The sequence below is a fragment of the Narcine bancroftii genome, chromosome 3, assembly GCF_036971445.1.
Source record: "Narcine bancroftii isolate sNarBan1 chromosome 3, sNarBan1.hap1, whole genome shotgun sequence".
Lineage (NCBI taxonomy): Eukaryota > Metazoa > Chordata > Chondrichthyes > Torpediniformes > Narcinidae > Narcine > Narcine bancroftii.
Window position 1 is genome coordinate 245498247 of NC_091471.1, and position 19833 is coordinate 245518079.

The 19833-nt window shown below is 43.0% G+C and overlaps 1 protein-coding gene and 1 pseudogene across 4 annotated transcripts in view; one reads left to right on the top strand and one right to left on the bottom strand.

Annotated features, from left to right (window-relative positions):
• The window catches only part of LOC138758445 (ras GTPase-activating protein nGAP-like), an 84635-nt gene that overhangs the window by 37934 nt on the left and 26868 nt on the right, over positions 1–19833 (bottom strand). For 2 of the 4 annotated variants that reach the window (XM_069927361.1, XM_069927362.1), the window contains exon 4: positions 601–689. In XM_069927361.1, coding sequence (XP_069783462.1) covers positions 601–689 — 89 coding nt within the window. Of the gene's footprint in view, positions 1–600; positions 690–11422; positions 11497–14614; positions 14910–19833 lie in introns of those variants that run through there. The other 2 variants (XM_069927363.1, XM_069927364.1) reach the window with 2 other exon arrangements.
• On the top strand, positions 9715–9808 carry LOC138759702 (U6 spliceosomal RNA; annotated as a pseudogene).

Genomic DNA, 19833 nt, shown 5'->3' on the forward strand with positions numbered 1-19833 from the left:
AGAGAGGGAGAGGAGAAAGAGAGAATGAGAGAGAGAAAAAGAAAGCGTGAAAGGGTAAGAGGAAAAGAGAGGGGGGAAAGAGAGGGAAGATAAAGGGGGTGAGAAAGGGAAGAGAGAATGTGTGTGTGTGTGTGTGTGTGTATATATATATATATGAGAGAGAGAGAGAGAGAGAGAGAGAGAGAGAGAGAGAGAGAGAGATCCTGGGGAGAATGTGGAGATGGTGCTGGAGATCAGCTGCCTTCACAGTCTATGAATTCTGCATGGTCCAACCTACTTCTCCCAGTCCACCTAGCATCCATTGTCCACCCAATCCAGACGGCCACCGCACGCAGTCTCCAGCTGGGCAGCCAGAACCCAGGAACGTGCGAGGCTACACTCCCTTGCTATCTCTTGCCTCTACAATGAATATACCTTCCACCAAACTGTCCCAGGATGGAGAATCTGTGGACCATGTCCTCCCCAGGCCAACAAATTGATGCCTGTACATTTTTGTATTAATGTTTTGAAGGCTGACTTGATCCCTGATCTTCTAACCCTAACCCTACCCAAGCAGGCACCATGATCAGTGGAGGGTACTGAGGAATGTTGCGTCCTTACCTTCACGTTGTTGACTGGCCCCTCACTAGATGCCCCCATCCGCTCCAACTTCCTCACACCAGGGGGGCTCTTTCTTCCTGGTACTGGTTCTGAAGGACAAGGAGAAATTAGAAATTTGTAATCAAAATTAGAATATATTATCATGATCCTGTTACAAAGTTCATCGTTTTGCAGCAGCGTCACAGACAAATATTACTAGAAATTAAATTTCAAAACTAAACAAGTAGTGCAAGAAAATAGGAGAAAGTGAGGCAGTGTCTGTGGATCATTGTCCATTCAGGAACCTGATGGAAGATGGGAAGAAGCTGTCCTTGTGCTACTGAGCGCTCATCTTCAGACTCCTGTACCTCCTTCCTGATGGTAGCAGAGTGGTGGTGTTGGGGGCCTTGAGGACAAAGACTAATTTCTTAATACACCACCTCTTGTAGATGTCCTCAATGGAGTGAAAGCTGGTGCCTGTGATGTCACTGGCAGAGTTCATAATTCTCTGAAGCTTTTTCCTGCCCTGTTTATTGGCACCTCCATTCCAGACATGTAGAAATCTACAAGAGTTGTTGGTGACATACCAAATCTCCTCCAACTCCTCCACGGAATATAGCTGCTGGCGAGCTTTCTTCATGATTGCATTAACATGGAGGCCCCAGGACAGATCTTCAGAGATGCTGACATCAAGGAATTTGAATATCTTAACCTTTTCCACCATTGACCTCTCAATGAGGATTGGTTTGTGTTCTCCTGATTTCCCCTTCCTGAAGTCCACAATCAGCTTGTTGGTTTTGCAAATGGGGTGTGCAAGGTTGTTGTTGTGACACCACTCAACAAGCTGTTCTATCAGGAAGATAAGTCCTGCTCAAACCACTTGGTCATTCTCAGCCTATAATGCCTTCCTAAGACCCCCCCCAACCCAATCACACCCCTTCTGCAAACTCATTCAACTCCCCATACACCCTATTCTTGAACTAACCAATGTTTAGAACATAGAACAGTAGCACACAACAGGATCTTTGCCCATAATGTCAGTGCTGACCTTGATACTGACAATTAAACTGATACCATCTGTTTGTAAAGAGTCTATATCCCGCTATTTCCTGCCTCTCCATGTATCTGTCTAAATGCCTCTTAAATTTTGCTCTTATATCTTCTCCCACCACTTCCCCAGTATATATGCTTCCACTAATCAAAAATAACCTGCTTCACACATCTTTCCCCCTCTCAACTAAAAGCTATGCCCTCTGGCATATGACATTTCCACCCTGGGATATGGACCCTGACTATCCATACATATATTAAATGTTATCTACGGTACTTTAACCTCATGTAATCCTATAAACCTCTTCTCATCAGGACCTGCCCTGAGATACTTTTGACACCCACCCTCCCCCCCCGCCCACCAGCCAGTAACACCTTCATCCTTCTGATTTTGACACGGTTGTTATCACAGGTTCTCTCTCCAATGTTCTTAATCAGTTTACTCCATTGCAACTAACTTCTCCTGGGAGAAAGATTTACATGGCTATAGTATGGCTTGGTACCATTTTCAGAATCCACCAAACCACATAACAAACAATGCATTATGGCGGGATCGGGCCACTTCATTCTCGAACCGCCATTTGGGGGTTCGGGCTCTCTCAAGAGGGGGAGAACATGTGTGATGGGGTCCAAGCAGCTGACTGGCAGAACAAGGCTTGGCAGTTGCTTTTTCTCTCTCTGTCGGCTGGTGTTTTCAACCGTAGATATCTGTACCGAACTGTTGATTTATTAAACTTGATTGTTAAACAATTAAACTGATTCTTTGTACAACTCACAAATGACTACAGCATCTGAATTTGCAGCCAACTTGCACAAAGCAATATCCCACATAGTGCTGTGAAAATGTCTGGATTCCCAAATGACTCTGGAGATAACTGATCTGGTCTTCTGTAAAATAGCTCCATGAAATCTTTTCCATCTTCTATTCTGAGTACATTTCATCATCCCTTATATGTGGCCAGAATAATAATCAAGCCTCTGTGTCACTTCTAGTGGAGCAGTTTATTGTCATCTGATTGTGCAGCCTGACAAAACAATGAATCTCCAGACCACAGTGCACACACACAGATGCAATTAAATTTAAATCTAAATTTAGACATCCAGCACGGTAACAGGCCATTTTGGCCCACGAGCCCGTGCCACCCAATTACACCCAATTAACTTACAACCCCAGGTACATTTTGAATGGTGCTGTAGTGTAGAACATTGCATCGGAGGTCATTCCACAGAACTATAAGATTGGCAAAGAGGATCGCTGGGGTCTCCCTTCCAACCCCCCACCCACACACCCTGGCACTCCCCAATGATCTACCGGGATCATTGTTTGAAGAGGGCTCACAAAATCATTGAGGACCCCTACCACCCCACAAACAGCATCTTCCAGCTACTCCCGTCGGGAAAGAGGTACGGACGTATCAAAGCCAGAACCGCCAGGCTGAGAAATAGCTTCTTCCGCGGGCAGTAAGACTGACGAACGACTGATAAATTGCTTGTAAAAACACAAAACTCTGGAGAAGCTTAGCTGGTCAGTATCCTGTTTAACCTGCTTAGCTTCTCCAGAGTTTTGTGTTTTTACTTCAAACACAGTGTCTACAGCTTTACTTACGATAAACTGCTAGTACAATCCCTCTGAGACCATATTATTTATTTAACAATATTTAATTACTTTTATATATTTACTGTATATAAATAGCTTGTAAATATGTGTGATACATCTATGTACTGTATGTGTGTGCATGTTTTTACAAGGACTGAAGAAACACTATTTCATTCAGTTGTCCTTATACAATTGGATGATTATAATGGTAAACTTGTTCCCCATTAAACCGACCTGCACTAATCTTATTTACCCACAATAGCCTTCCATGCCTTGGCAATTCAAGTTCTCATTCAGATGCTTCTTAAATATGGTGAGATTGTTTCCCTCCGCCATCTCCCCAGGCAAAAGGTCTCAGACTTCCCCAGCCTCCCTCCTCAGATCCCCTCTGAGTTTTCTACATCTCCCCAGCTTATCTTAGGTGCCCTCAGAATGAGAAAAAGATCACCTCTACCAACCCAGCCTTTCCCTGTAATCAAAATGCCTTAATCCAGGCAACATCCCAGTGAAGGTCTACCATTCATTATTAATGATACTGAAGGCCCATGATGACCAAAGTGAACATCTGATCACAATAATGCCAGAAGTACATGTTTTACACCAAGAGTGATGGAGGCTGGTGCGATAGGCACATTCAAAAGGCTCATGGGTGTAAGAAAAGTAGGGGGTTATGGGTGTGAGGTTGGGAAGGATTAGATTGTAGCAGCGTAGCTTGGCACAACATCATGGTGTAGAGCACGTCGAAAGAACCCAAGACTTGTTGATCCAAACCAAGGCTTTTATTAACTAAAAGACTGGAGCGTATCACAAGTAGGTCGACCAGTCCAGAATGACCTTGTCTGGCTAGGAGCAACCCTTTAAGACCTGCCAGTAGGTGTGGCTACGCTCTCAGCCAGTCACAGTCATCCTACACTACCATCTGTTCATATCCACATTGGTGATTAGAATCTGAACTATCACACATAGTTCCATATTCAAATACCGACACCATCAGCATCCTTTTGCATTTTTCATAGACCCAGGTTAGTCTGCACCAATCAATGGAAAGTTTAAATCAAAAAGATCAAGTCCTGGAGATACTCAGCAAGTTGTTCATCCTGAAGTGAAACAGGGTTAAAGTGTTAAGTGGATGACCCTTTGAGTTGGAGCTGTGGGCCTGTGGGAGCAATTTCACTCAGACAGTGATCATGTCTTAAAACAATCTGCTAGAAGAACTCAGGAGTATAATATGGAAGTCTGCAGACACCCTGATTGAAGCCAAAACACAATGCTGGAAAAACTCAGCAGGTCAAATGGTGTACTTTATAAAACAAGAATAGAGACAAAGCTAATGTTTCAGGCTTGTGTTTCAGAATAATCACCTTGTCAGTTTTTATTTCAAGCTTGAGGACGAGGTCAGATCCAGATCATTAACGGCTCTTTTTCTCCCACTGGTGCTGGTTGACCTGCTGAGTACCTTCAGCAGATCATGTTGTGCTGCAGGTTCCAGCATCTGATGTCGCTCATGTTATGGTATCGTCAACAGGTTATCAATCTGATATGCTAGTTCTACTACTTCCTCTACAGGTTGCCCACTGAGAGTTTCTGGTAACTTCTGCCACTGTTTCAGGTTTTTGCAGACATTTGCTTTTCAATATGGGGTGGGAACAGTTAGCATGACGCTAAATTAGTGCCAGCGACCTGGGTTTGAATCAAGCACTGTCCATAAGGAGTTCATATGTTCTCCCTGTGACCTCTGTGGGTTTCCTCCCAACTTTCAAAACTGTACGAAGGTTGTAGGTCAAATTGGGTGTAATTGGATGGCACGCGTGAATCAACTTCTACCATGTTCTAAATAAAATGTTAAAATTACGATGGAAAATGGCATCCTCTCTAATCTGGGCACAGAGAGCACACAGATAACTGAAGAAGGAGTCAGCTGAAAATGATTATGTTTTACCGACACCATCACTTCCTGCAGATGTTATCATGAACTGAAAAACTCCCACTTGGAGGAGAACTGTGTACAGTTCTGGTCACTTAGCTATAGGAAGGGTGTCTTTGAGCTGAATAGGGTGCAGAAATTATTCAGGAGGATGGACTTGGATCGGAGGACTTAAGTTGTCAGGAGAGATTGGATATGTTGGAATTTGTCCCTTGGGGAATTGGAGGCTGACAGTCAACTTTAATCATGAAAGACATGGATAAGGATAGGGGAATCTTAAACTAACAGACATACATACAGCACGGTAACAAACCTTTTGCCCACATGCCCGTGCCCCCCAATTTCACCCAATTGGCCTAAACCCCGGTACATTTTGAATGGAGGGAGGAAACCAGAGCATCCAGAAAAAACCCACTCAGAAACGGGGAGAATGTACAAACTCCTTAAAGACAGCAGCAGATTCGAACTCTGGTTGTTGGCACTGTAACAACTAAATTTAAGGTGAGGGGAACAATTTAATAGGGACCTGTGGGTGATTTTTTTTTCACTCAGCATGTAATAAGTATTGAGAGTTTATTGTTATAAACATATGTATAATCTGCAGATGAATCAAAATTTTTACTTGTTGCAGCCAAACAGGTATGCAAGATAACAAATCCAGTAGCATTCCTGCATTCGGGCCTATCTAAGGTGGCCGCCCTCTCGCGAGAGCTGGCCTTGGGGGTCACCATGTTGGCTGGTGTCCAACCTCTCATGAAAGCTGGCCTTGGGGGTCACCATGTTGGCTGGTGTCCAACCTCTCACGAGAGCTGGCCTTGGAGGCAACCATGTTGGCTGGTGTCCAACCTCTCGCATACGTATTGTTTGTTTGTATGAGCATCATGTCTGGTGACTGCGTAGTTTTGCATCAAGGACCAGAGAACACTGTTTCGTCAGGTTGTACTTGAGCAATTGGATGATAATAAACAAACTTGAAATTGGGCGGCTTGGGTTTAAATGGCCTGAATCAGTTTCTACTGGACTGTAAATAATGTTTTTATTTTAATTTTTTTTTAATGGATAAATAATCCTCCACGTAAACAAAGGACAGAACTCAGAAGTGCATTACTGTTTGAGCAATGATACAGTCTCCAAGCTGATAATGAAATGATAGGAAATGTGGCTTCCAGTTGCTCAACATTCCACAGGAAAAGGTTTCTACAAGAAAACATTATATTAAGGTTGGCTTGTTCACCACTTCTCTGCATATTTAAGCTTCACCCATACCATGGGTGGAGATCAGAAGGCCATTTGCAGGAATTGAGCCCTTCTCTCAGAGAAGGATGCTCCAAAATGATGAGGAACAAAAGAGCTTCCAACCTTGCGGTATGAAGGCAAACCAGACAAAGCAAGTTTAAAAAGGAAGTGAAAATATTTCACAACCTCAAAATACCCTTGAGTCAACAACGCCTCCTCTGAACTGCTCTCTGTGGCAGAGTAAGCTCCTACAAAGAGCAATTAAGTGCCAATTACATTTTAGTGCAGTTGGTGTAAAAGATTAACTTCCCTGTGTGACAGAATTGTGTCATTATTAATCTTGAAAATATATTTTTTTAGTAAAGTTATTTTATGGGAGCACACAGGGATACACTGACATACAATTACACTCAGAGAGAGAAGCCATTTCCAGAGTCACAAAGTCTGGTCAGCAACCCCAATAAAACTGGAAGCGTTTGCTCATTGAAATATCTCGGACAATGGGTTGCTCAAGGAGGTCATCTAATTAAACAAAAGGTTCTTTGCCTGTTTACTTTTACGGTTAGAATGGATGGCAGCTATGTATACAAGGAAGCCATTTTCAGGTTGGTCAGCAGACAGTCCACAATCTTTTGCTCATGACTCACTTTTTGAGGAAACTTCTTCAAAGTTCTGTTCAGCTGCATCTAGTTGAGAGAACAGATATTAACGTGATGCTCCATCTGTTTTCTCAGTTGGAGTCAAGGGATCCCATGGAAATGAATTCACCTCAGTGCCCTTGCCCACACAACCAGCCGCAGATGATAGGGTCTAAAGCAGTGCTTAGACAGTGGGCCATGGCTTACTGGTGGGCCACAGTGTTCTACTATGTGGGTCTTGAAAAATGTTAAATAACATACTTAGGGAAAGATGTGTTGCTTATTGAGCTGCTTTTGAGTTGAAAATATTGCTCAGTCATTGCCACAAGTGGGCCATGACATGTTAGGCCTGAAGCCTGGTGCGCCTTAGACTGAAAAAGATCGAGAACCACTGGAACCATGGTGCTTCTCCACAGAAGGCTCAGACCCAAAGCTTTGGCTGCCTCTTGCTTCCTATGGATGCTGTGCGTAACGTCCTGGGTTTATCCGGCGTAAACCTTTAAAAAGTTCACTTCTCCTTTGAAAGCACCAAGGGGCCTCCAGAGGTTGTAAAAGGAGGACAGAAACGTGAGCTTTTATTTTCATGCTACACCCTTCACACAAGCGAGTAAGGAGAATAGCAGCGCGCCTGGGAAAAGGGAACTTGAGAAACGAAAAACATTTAATCTATGAGTCATGTTTGAGTTTCAAGAAAGATGCATGACTTGCTTCAGCTGACAAAAAATATTGTTAATGCCTGCTTTTGTATTTTATTGTGAAAAAGCACGAATAAAAACTGACAAGGTGATTATTCTGAAACACAAAAGCTGCTGATGGAATCAGGAGAAAACAAAGGATTGCTGGAGGAACTCTGGTAACAAAAGAAATTGATGAGGGTAGGGCAGCAGATGTGGTCTACATGCATTTTAGCAAGGCATTTTACAAGGTCCCCCATGAGAGACTCATCCAGAAAATCATGAGGCTTGGGATCAGTGGAACCTTAGCTGTGTGGATAAAAAAATGGACTTATAGGAAGAAAGCAGAAAGTAGTAGGGGAAGGAAAGTATTCTGCCTGGAGGTTGGCGACTAGTGGAGTGCCGCAAGGATCCGTTCTGGGACCCCTGCATTTTGTGATTTTAATATATGACCTGGATGAAGATGTGGAAGGATGGGTCAGTAGGTTTGCAGATAATACAGAGGTTGGAGGAGTTGTGGATGGAGCTGAAGGTTGTCGAAGGTTACAAGAGGATATTGACAGGATGCAGGATTGGGCAGAAAAGTGGCAGGTGGATTTCAATCCAGATAAGTATGAGTTGAAGCATTTTGGAAGGACAAACCAGAAGGCTGAGTACAGGGTTAATGGTTGGTTGCTTAAGGGAGCTTGGGGTTCAAATCTATACATCCCTTAAGATCGCCACGCAGGTTGATAAGATAGTTAAGAAGGTCTATGGGATGCTGCAATTCATTAATAGAAGGATTGAATTCAGGAGTAGAGAGGTCATGTTGCAACTCTACAAATCTCTGGTAAGGCCACACTGAGAATATTGTGTTCAGTTCTGGTCACCTCATTATATGAAGGATGTGGAAGCTATGGAGAGGGTGCAGAGGAGATTTTCCACGATGTTGCCTGGATTGGGAAACAAGTCTTATGAGGCAAGGTTAGTAGAGTTGGGACTTGTCTCTTTGAAGTGCATAAAGGATGAGAGGAGACAATAGAGGTCTACGTTTATAAGAGGCACCTGTTTCCTAGGGCAGGATCAGCAAACACTCTAGTGACATAAGTACAAAGTGAAGGGAGGGAAGTTTAGGGGAGACATCAGGGGTAAGTTTTTTACACAGAGCGTTGTGGGGGCCTGGAATGCCTTGCCGAGGAAGGTGGTGGAGGCTGAAACATTAGGGGGATTTAAGAGACTCTTAGACATGTGGATGATAAAATAATAGAGGGTTATGGAGTAGAGGGTTTAGTACTTTTGTTTGTGGAAGGAATATATAGATCAGCACAACATCGATGGCTGAAAGGTCTGTACTGTGCTGTATTGCTTCAATATTCAATGCTAGACAACATTCATGGGTAGAAATAGTCAGTGTTTTGGCTTAGGACCCTTTATTGGCCCATAAGACCACAAGACCTTACTGATTTCCTTCCACGTGCTGTTATTCAGCAGTCTTCCATCCTATTCCTTCAACATAACTCAGGTTTGCAACCTTTATTATCTCACTGAACAACAATTGTTTTTTAAAGGTTTGTTTCCCAAAAAAAAAATTGGGGATTATGATAGACAACACTGGAGTATAGAAGAATGAGAGACAACCTGAGAAAGGATTGGACAGAGTAAATGTGAATAAGATGTTTCCCCTGGTGGGTGAATCCAGGACAAGAGGGCACAGTCTTAGAATGAGAAGGCACCCATTTAAAATGGAGATGAGGAGAAATTTCTTTAGCCAGAGGGTCATGGATATGTGGAATTCGTTGTGAGCAGTTGTGGAGGCCCGATTATTGGAGGAGTTTAAGGGGGTATCTAATTATTCAAGATATGGGGAAAAGACCAGAATTTGGAACTAGATGTGAGAACAATTTAGTTCAGGGTGGAGTTGCAGAACAGACTCAATGGACCAAATGGCCTACTTCTGTTCATTTGCCTTGTGTACTTCAAGCTGAACACAATGATAATTTCAGATTTGCCGTATCACATGGGAAGTTGGAGAAATTTGTGCTCGCTTTGGCAGCACATATACTAAAATTGGAACGATACAGAGAAGATTAGCATGGCCCCTGCGCGGAAGTTGGAGAAATTTTAAGTTATTGAATTTAGCATATTTAATCACATCATGATGCTGACACATGATGCTGACCTAATAATGTTTGGCGCTGACTTTCGTCTGTACTCGGCATCTGATGCCTCTCGTGTCCAACAACAGTCAGCCAGCAGTGATGGATTCCAGTTGCCCTAATACCACTTTTCAATGGTTGCAATGTCCTCATGAAACCTTCGACCGCGTTCGTCACTGACTGCACCACGATCAGCCAGGAGGATGCCAAAGTGCGGATGCGGAAAATGAATTTTCAATGACATGTTGCACTTCATGGTTTTGGATGCTTGCAGCAGGTTATCAATCCACGGGATGTAGTTGCAAAAAGATGTTGAGCAACATCTTTAAATACCTTTCATGCTATTGTCCAGGTGTAAGACAGCATTTGTATAGCACCTGCATTGTGTGCATGCCCAGGCATGCTTGGATTGACCAAAACAACTTTCTATATTGGCAATATACTAGTAGACAAAATATGAGAGGAAATCACAAAAAAATAGGTTATACCCAAAAAATTGGGATGTGATAAGAAAACTTTAAGGAGATTTTCATGCTCAGCAGCCCCAAATTTATAAAATACACTTAAAAATGTTCAGGAGACAAAATCTTCATTGTCCAGTGTATTGCACCTTTAGCATATGCATTGAAAGATTGGTTTTTCCACCTTTTCCTCCTATCACCTATCACTCCAGGGGAATGTTATATCTTCATCAGATCTCAGGAGCATAGATCAACAAATAGTAGATTCACACACGATCTGAATTCAAACCAAATATGAAAACTAAGGGCTAAAACCTCCTGACTCAGAGAGCTCCCAATTGATTTTCATCTCTGACCTCATCACTTCCAGTCATCTCCCTCCCACAACCTCCAAACTCATTGTTTCCCAGTCCCACTCTGCCTGGATCTATCTCCTACCCAAGATCCACAAAACCAATGGTCCTGAGAGACATTGCGCTACATACTTTATACCCTGGCCTATCAAATTAGCCAACTGTTCCTAAAGCACAGCGAGCAAAGCTACAAGCCACCATCATGTCAACTTTCTACAAGCGCTCTATTGACAGCGCCCTTGCCGGCTGCATCACAGTGTGGTACGGTTGCTGCAGAGAAATGGATTAGAGGTTCATCCACAGGACCATGAGTGGCAGAGAGGATCACTGGGATCTTCCTCACCCCCATCGAGTGATCTAGCAGGATTGTTGTCTGAAGAGGGCGCGCAAAATCATTGAGGACCCCTTCAACCCTGCACACAGCATCGTTCAGCTCCATTCTTTGAGCTGTTTCATTGCTGCTGAGATTAATCCAAAGAATGAGGCTACACATAGGAAGGTTATTCAGCCCATCGTGTCAGTGCCAGATCCTGGACCATTGCTAGACCATTGAAGACTTGTCCTGCATAAGTAGATTGTTTGTCTGTAAGTGTGTTTTGTCTGGTTGTGTGTCTGTGTGTTTTGCACAGAGGACTGGAGAACGCTGGTTCATCAAGTTGTACTTGTACAATCAGATGACAATAAGCAAAATGTGAGGACATCTCTCTGCAAGTACATTTAGATCTTCAAACAACATAGATTTCTCATCCATCAGAGAGAGGAGACCAGCTTGTACCTTGACTGAAAACGTGAAGGTCCCTCCATTCTGGCATATCTCTTTTTCTCTGCAGTGGAATCTGATTCAGGAGGGCATCTAATAATCCACAGCAAATAAAAGAAAGTTAGGAAGTTCTGCCAGTTGCTTCATCTTGTAGATCAGTTGATTGAACACACTCCTGATTTAATCGTCCCTGATAGGGATCAGTAATGGAGGCATTCAATGTCTTCCTCAGTCATTGCTCCTTTCCATCCCCAATCTTCTCCTTGATCTTCTTCTCCTTCTCATTCCCATTCTTCACAATGGTCCTCCAGTAATCATCCAAGTTCAAGTTTATTATCATCCGATTGTACAAGTACATCCAGACAAAACAGCGTCCTTGGTCCAGGCACACAACCAGACATAACAGACAAACAATACACATGGAGTACATAAATACAGGAAAGCCCCTAGTATCCGGCACCTATGGGGATTGGCAGGTGCCAGCTAAGTTAATTTTCTGGTCACTTGAGATTGCATGTGGCATGATCAGTGAACTAAGGGTGAGATGCGCTAATTTTAAACTTCTGTATTTTTTATCTATTTATTTTCCACGATTTTTATGCTGGTGGCTAAGGTTGCTTGAATTCCAGATAACAGGAGTTATACTATACATAAATTTTAAAAAATAAAATTTATTTAGTATTTCAATCCAATTCAACTCCAGTCTACTCAGATTGATAGGACTCCACAACTTGTTATCAGCTTTGGGTTGTGATTTAGAATTGACTGTGGATTCAGTGGTTATCCATTGACCGGTTAAGTCGGTTTGTTAAATAAAATTAACATCAGGAGTTCTGGGGTATAATTTCAGAGTCCAAAGCCACGTTTCTGATTGAATTGTTTCATTGCTGCTGAGATTAATCCAAAGAATGAGGCCCATCGTGTCAGTGCCAGCTCCTGACTACATGAAGGATCAAGGGTTCTCAGCAATGAGCTGAAAGGACATGTCCTCAACCCTATGGCAGATGAAACTCAACAGAGATCCTACTGATTATAAAAGGGATTTCAAGTTTATTCAGATCAGATAATAAAATAGAAATGTAATATTGCATGAAATTCCCTTTAGTCTGCCATAAGGAAGTCAAATATTCACTATTAGCATTGCCCAGTACCCCCTTTCAGTCAGAGAAAGAAAAGCAAAAGAGATTCCCACCAGAGACACTGAGTGTCCGTCGATTTGCCTCCACTGCTCCTGCAACCTCTGCAGCCACACAGACCTCTGTTCAGTTCAAACCATCAGTAATCCGAGCCCAAATCCAAACCTCCAATGTGAGGAGGAAGCCTTCAGCACCCAGAGCCCTTTGGGAACATACTTGCCCTCAGCATCCTCTTGAATCCCGGCCCTCACACCCAGCTCCCATGGGCCGGTCTCCAGCAGCCCGCAGCCTGGTGTGAGTCCTCTGATCTCCAGTCGCCAACCCTCGCCTGTAAGTCGTCAACAGCTCGCCTTCAGCCACGGAGCCCCTTACTGGTCCACCACCGTGGTCACCGCCTCATGGGTCGCCACCCCTGCTTCCCATTCCAGTTCTTGTTTATTTGCGTTTTACGTAGTGTACCATTCATTTTTTTGCACTAATTCTGCCGCGCCCACAGAAATCTCAGGGTTGCATGAGACATCATGTATGTAGTCTGACAAGAAATCTGAAATTTTTCTTTCTGTCTGTCTAAGAGTTTGTTAAATGCCCCTAATGTTTCAGCCTGCACAACCACCCTTGCAAGGCATTCCAGTCACCCACAACTTTCTGTGTATAAAAACTTACTGCTGATGTCTCGCCTAAACCTCCCTCCCTCCACTTTGTACATATATCCTCTGGAGTTTGTTTTTCCTGCCCTGGGAAATAATGCTGGCTGTCCACCTATCTATGCCTCCCATAATCTTGTAGACCCCTATCAAGACTCCTCTCACCCTTCTACCCTCCAAAGAGAAAAGCCTTAGCTCTGCTAATTTTGCCTCATGAGTCTTAATTTCCAATCCATGCAACGCCCTGGTCAATCTCCTCTACCCCCTCTCCATAGCTTCCACATCCCTCCTGTCATGAGGTGGCCAGGACTGTTTTCGTATGCAGCTGAGTGGTAGAATCCGGGGAGGAGCATGTGGGAAAAATAAAATGGGATGCGTGGAGGGATGATGCAAATCAGTGTGTGGCAGTCAGCATTAACTCAGAGGGCCACCCTTCCACCTGCCAATATAGGTAGGTATACCCTGCCCCACAAATACTCGCTTTATGCAAATTTGCTTTTATGCATTAAACTGTGTTTGAATGTGTTTCCGCTTTTATGAAAATAGCAATCAATAATAGTGGATGGGTCTTCACTTTACACCATTTCGACTTACGAAAAGTTTCATAGGAAAGCAGGGTATACCTGCAATATTTAACTTGTTCTATGAAACCTCCATCTTAATGTATGCCATTAAGCGAAGAATGTATTGGAAACCAAATCAGTTCAGAAAAGTATCTCCCTGTAAAATAAACTGGTTCAAATTGTCCAAAGCAACAGACATTTTTTGTGCCCCAGTCAGAGCTTCCCAGTGATCGATACTTCCTTTGTTTCAACATTTTATGAGATCTTGAATGCATGGTATTTCTTGACAATCATCTACTGTCCACCTATCTCATTTTATGAGATCTTGAATGCATGGTATTTCTTGACAATCATCTACTGTCCACCTATCTCATTTTATGAGATCTTGAATGCATGGTATTTCTTGTCAAGGGTGAGCCACCTCCTCGAACTATTGCCGTCCTTCTGACAAAGGAGCTCCCACAGTACAGCTGACGAGGGAGTTCCACCACTTCTATCCAGCAACACTGACGAAAAAGTGAAACATTTTCAAGTCAGCATGGTGCACAACTCAGAGAAAAGCAACAGGTAGCAGTGCTCCAAATGGTATGCAACCAAAAGGTGTTGGAACCCTTATGTTTGATACCCTTGTGTTTGAACTGCAGAGACCATCTGCAGTGAGTACTTGAAGGGTTTGGTAGAGATCTGTCGATAAATACATTTCCCTCTAATCTAGATTGCATGTCGGACACTGACATCAAACTGTTTAAAAGTTCTTTTTTCTTTCATGCTACATCTAACTGCCGAATAAAACCAATACTAAATGAGGCAGAAATTCTTCCAACCACAGCTGAATAGATTGGATGGACACAGGCTGTCTCTTACCTTGTTCCACCCCACAGACAAACCAGCTTTTTATCCCCATGGACCACCACGGTCGAGAGCCTTCAGTACTGTTGCTGTCGTTGGCTCAGGAAGTGGCGTTTCACTAGTGTCTTCTCAGCACTCTCTCTCTCCGGATGGAGCCTGTCTGACTCTAGCTTACTTGCCAGAGAATGGTGTGACAATTCTGTTGGTGATGCTGGCACCCACTCCCCACCGATCAGGTGATCTCCACAGTTTGATTCAGAGGAAATATTCAGCCTCAAACCTCATAATTATTTGATCGGGCTTACTTCCTGTCAGCAGAAACACAACTTGCACTGAGTAAAATTAGGTTTGTTTCTTAGACTCAAAACAAATTTTGCAAATCATTTCCCAATCGTTTATTGAGCAAATCATTCAGTGGAAGAGTTTGTGGCTCGGGTGCTAGACTTCACCCAAATCCCTGCTGAAGGTCCACCAAATCAATCTACATCTTTTGCACTTTAAGGAAACACATTCCAGATCCCAGAAACTTGTTCAATTGAAGGAAAATCCCATCTCATGTTCAATTCAAGCATCCTGCCAGTGGAAATGGTTTTTAATCAAAACTATTCATAATTCTGAATGCGACTGAGGCTTTCTAGTTCCTTAAGCCCTCCTTTTCTTCCGCAATTAAGATATGATTTGCAGCAGCTCCAGGAGAATCAAACTTAAGGACAGGAGAAGATCATTTAACCTCTTCCAAGGTAAAACACGAAAATCTCCATCATCCATGAGATCAGGCAATCTGTGGCCTACCTCCACATAGCTCCATAAGCCTCATTACCTCAAGTATGTAAAAATGTTTCATTCTCAGATGCTCGATTGACATTTGGTGGCATGTCACACACCACTTACTGAATAGAGTTTCAAACTTTGACCACCATGTAGAACAGTTGCTAATTTCACCCTTGAATCTTCCCACGCATTGTATGGAGGTGCCAATGCACAGGACAGAAAAAAGCTCCAGAGGGTTGTGAACTCAGCCAGAGCCAAGATAGGCACCAGTCTTCACTCCATCGAGGACATCTGCAAGAGGCTGTGTCTAAAGAAAGCACACGTGCTGGGCAATGACCATCATCAAATGAAGGGAATTAAACCTTCTATTTTGCACATTCAATGGCAAGACCATTGCCCAGTTCCCATTATTGGTATCCTGGCCAGAAACTGAACTTATTTATATATTGTGATTACAGACAGGTCAAGGCCTGGGTATCCTGCATAAATCCTTTCCCAAAACTCTCATTACCCACCACTTGTAAGTTCAGTCAGGAAAACTCTGGATGAGGGCACCTCAATCAAAATTCAAGAAGATCAAAAACTGTGTGTGTGTGTGTGTGTGTGTGTGTGTGTGTGTGTGTGTGTGTGTGTGTGTGTGTGTGTGTGTGTGTGTGTGTGTGTGTGTGTGTGTGTGTGTGTGTGTGTGTGTGTGTTTATATATATATATGTATATGTGTTTGCATATGCATGTATCTTGGGTTGGCTTCGCGGATGAAGATTTATGGAGGGGGTAAATGTCCATGTCAGCTGCAGGCTCGTTTGTGGCTGACAAGTCCGATGCGGGACAGGCAGACACGGTTACAGCGGTTGCAGGGGAAAATTGGTTGGTTGGGGTTAGGTGTTGGGTTTTTCCTCCTTTGTCTTTTGTCAGTGAGGTGGCCTCTGCGGTCTTCTTCAAAGGAGGTTGCTGCCCGCCGAACTGTGAGGCGCCAAGATGCACGGTTTGAGGCGCTATCAGCCCACTGGCGGTGGTCAATGTGGCAGGCACCAAGAGATTTCTTTAGGCAGTCCTTGTACCTCTTCTTTGGTGCACCTCTGTCACGGTGGCCAGTGGAGATCTCGCCATATAACACGATCTTGGGAAGGCGATGGTCCTCCATTCTGGAGACGTGACCTACCCAGCGCAGTTGGATCTTCAGCAGCGTGGATTTGATGCTGTCGGCCTCTGCCATCTTGGGTACTTCAATGTTAGGGATGAAGTCGCTCCAATGAATGTTGAGGATGGAGCGGAGACAACGCTGGTGGAAGCGTTCTAGGAGCCGTAGGTGATGCCGGTAGAGGACCCATGATTCGGAGCCAAACAGGAGTGTGGGTATGACAACGGCTCTGTATACACTTATCTTTGTGAGGTTTTTCAGTTGGTTGTTTTTCCAGACTCTTTTGTGTAGTCTTCCAAAGGCACTATTTGCCTTGGCGAGTCTGTTGTCTATCTCGTTGTCGATCCTTGCATCTGATGAAATGGTGCATCCGAGATAGGTAAACTGGTTGACCGTTTTGAGTTTTGTGTGCCCGATGGAGATGTGAGGGGGCTGGCTGATGGAGGACCTCAGTTTTCTTCAGGCTGACTTCCAGGCCAAACATTTTGGCAGTTTCCGCTAAACAGGACATCAAGCGCTGAAGAGCTGGCTCTGAATGGGCAACTAAAGCGGCATCGTCTGCATGTATATATGCATGTATATATGTCTGTGAAACCTACAATCTTACATTCTTTACACCCAAGCAACTCCCATAACCTGAGTGGGAATATATTGGGATATTGGGCGGTATGGTTTGCGCCACAATTAGTGCCATACTGTAACAGAGCCAGCGACAGAGTTTGTATGTTCTCCCCATGTCTGCATGGGTTTTCCCTAGATGCTCCGGTTTCCTCCCACCCTTCAAAACCCATGGGATTATCAGTTAATTCGGGTGTATTTGGGCCATACAGGTTTAAATTGCCAGAATTGGCTTCTATAAATAAAATTTACTCTTTATACCATCGTTCCTTCACTGTCACTGTGTCAAAATCCTGGAACACCTTCCTCCCACTCCCCAGTTCTGTCAGAGTGCCAACATCAGAGAGACTACAATGGTTCAAGAATGTAGTTTGCAAAACCCAGAATTATTTTTATTAGGGAACATTACAGGGATAAGACTCAAAGTAAAATTGTCCAAATATTAAATAGAATTTGCTAAAACTGTGCTGGGAGTAGCCAGAAAATGTATAGCTGTTGCATGGAAGTCTGATTCACATCTAGGTATGGTCGGAACACAGAAATACATAGTTGTATTCCCTTGAAGAAGATTACCTACATCTTTAGAAATAAGTATGACATATTTTCACAAATTTGGCAACCATATTTACAAAATTCAGGCATACATTTTTCGAAGAGTCCTTCCCGACCCTCAAAACCAGCCTTGATCTTCTCCAAAGAAAATTATATAGAATATGAATTTGTGATCCATGGAGTATATGTCGCTTTCCAGCGATCCAATCCGTTTTTCCTTTTTCTTTCTTTGCTATCTCTTTCTCGCTTTTCTATATATTCATTCATTCTTTTTTTTTCTTTGGGGTGTGGGGGTTGGGAGATTGGGAAATATTAAATATGCTTTTGCACTTGTATTTTTAACTTTGTAATTGACTCCATGTTTGGTTAAAAAATTTTAAATTAAGTATTTTTTATGAAAGGAATGTAGCTCACCATCACTATTTCAAGGGCAAGAAGGATCGGGTGATAACAGCCAGTCTTGCCAACAACACCAGTATCCCTTAAAAAAAACTATGCAACCTATACAACTTCCTTCTGCTTTCAGTTTTTGTGTTCTAAAAAGCTTTAATCATTTCCTGCCCATCACCACTACTGCCTTTAATCTCACCCATCAAGCCATTTAGAAATAAAAGCATTAGAGTCATGACTGCATCTTCCTGAAACCAGACAGAGGTCAATGCAGTTCTGTGGGTGAAGCCAAGAAAATTTCCCATCACATAGAACCATACGAAACAGGCCATTTGGCCCTTCTAGTCTGTGCCAAAACATCATCTCACTAGTCCCACTGACCCGTACCCACTCCATAACCCTCCAGACTTATCCTTTCAATGTTTCTATCCAATTTATTCTTTAAACTTGTGTGAACCCGCATTTACCATGCTCGTTCCACATTTCAACCACTCTCTCGTATTTATCTCTCCTAATCTAAGTGGAAAGAGCCTACTCATATTTACTCTGTCTATAGCCCTCATAATTTTGTAAACCTCTATCAAATCTCCCCTCATTCTTCTACACTCCAAGGAATAAAGTCCTAACCTGTTTAATCTTTCCCTGTAACTTAACTCCCAAAGACCCGGCAACATCCTAGTAAATCTTCTCTGCACTCTTTCATTCTTACTGATATCCTTCCTGTAGTTTGGCACCAGAAGTGCACACAATACTCCAAATTTGTTCTCACTAATGTCTTATATAACATCCCAGCTCCTGGACTCAATTCTTTGATTTATGAAGGCCAAGATGCCAAAAGCTCTCTTCACAACCCTGTCTACCTGTGACACCACTTTCAGGGAATTATGTATCTGTATTCCCAGATCCCTTTGTTCCTCTTCACTCCTCAGTGCCTGACCATTTACTCTGTATGTCCTACCTTGGTGTGTCCTTCCAAAATGCAACACCTCACACTTTTCTGCATTAAATTCAATCTGCCATTTTCTGTTCCATTTTTTCCATTTGGTCCCAATCTCCTTGCTTAGATTCCATCATCCATTAGGGGCACCAACAGTTCACTGATTCTCTTTGCCAACAGTTAGCCATTCATCATTCACTCTAGTGGTTCAGTTAGCATTTCAAAGTAGAACCAAGAATATTCCAGTCTTTAAGATATGCAGTAAAACTCCTGGTATCCGGCACCTTTGAGGATTGGTAGATGCCAGATAAGTGAATTTTACGACGGTTGCTTCAGACTCGTGCTGCAAGATTGGCGAACGAAATGTATGATGCGCCAATTATAAATTTCCATATTTTTTTACTGATTTATTTTCTGCAATTTTTTGCCAGTTGCTTGAATTTCCAATAATAAGGGTTTTACTATATCTGCGTTTTTTAACACCATAGCTCACATCTCACACATAATTCTGAAGACCTCCATGTCACCCTCTCCTTCCCTGATTAAGGCCTTTTTTCAGAATGAAACCAAGGTCCGATTGCTAGGGTGGTGACAAATGGACAGATTTCTTTACCATTTAAATTGACTCGTTCAACTCGACAGGGCTGCCCATTGTCACCAGCCTTATTTGCATTGGTTATTGAACTGTTAGCTCAGGCTATTAGACAAAATGAAGAAATTAGAGGGATGTGGGTTAAGAATGAAGAATATAAAATTAACTTATTTGCGGATGACTTGTTGGTATACTTAACACAACTGGAACGGTCGTTGAAACCATTGCAAGAGTG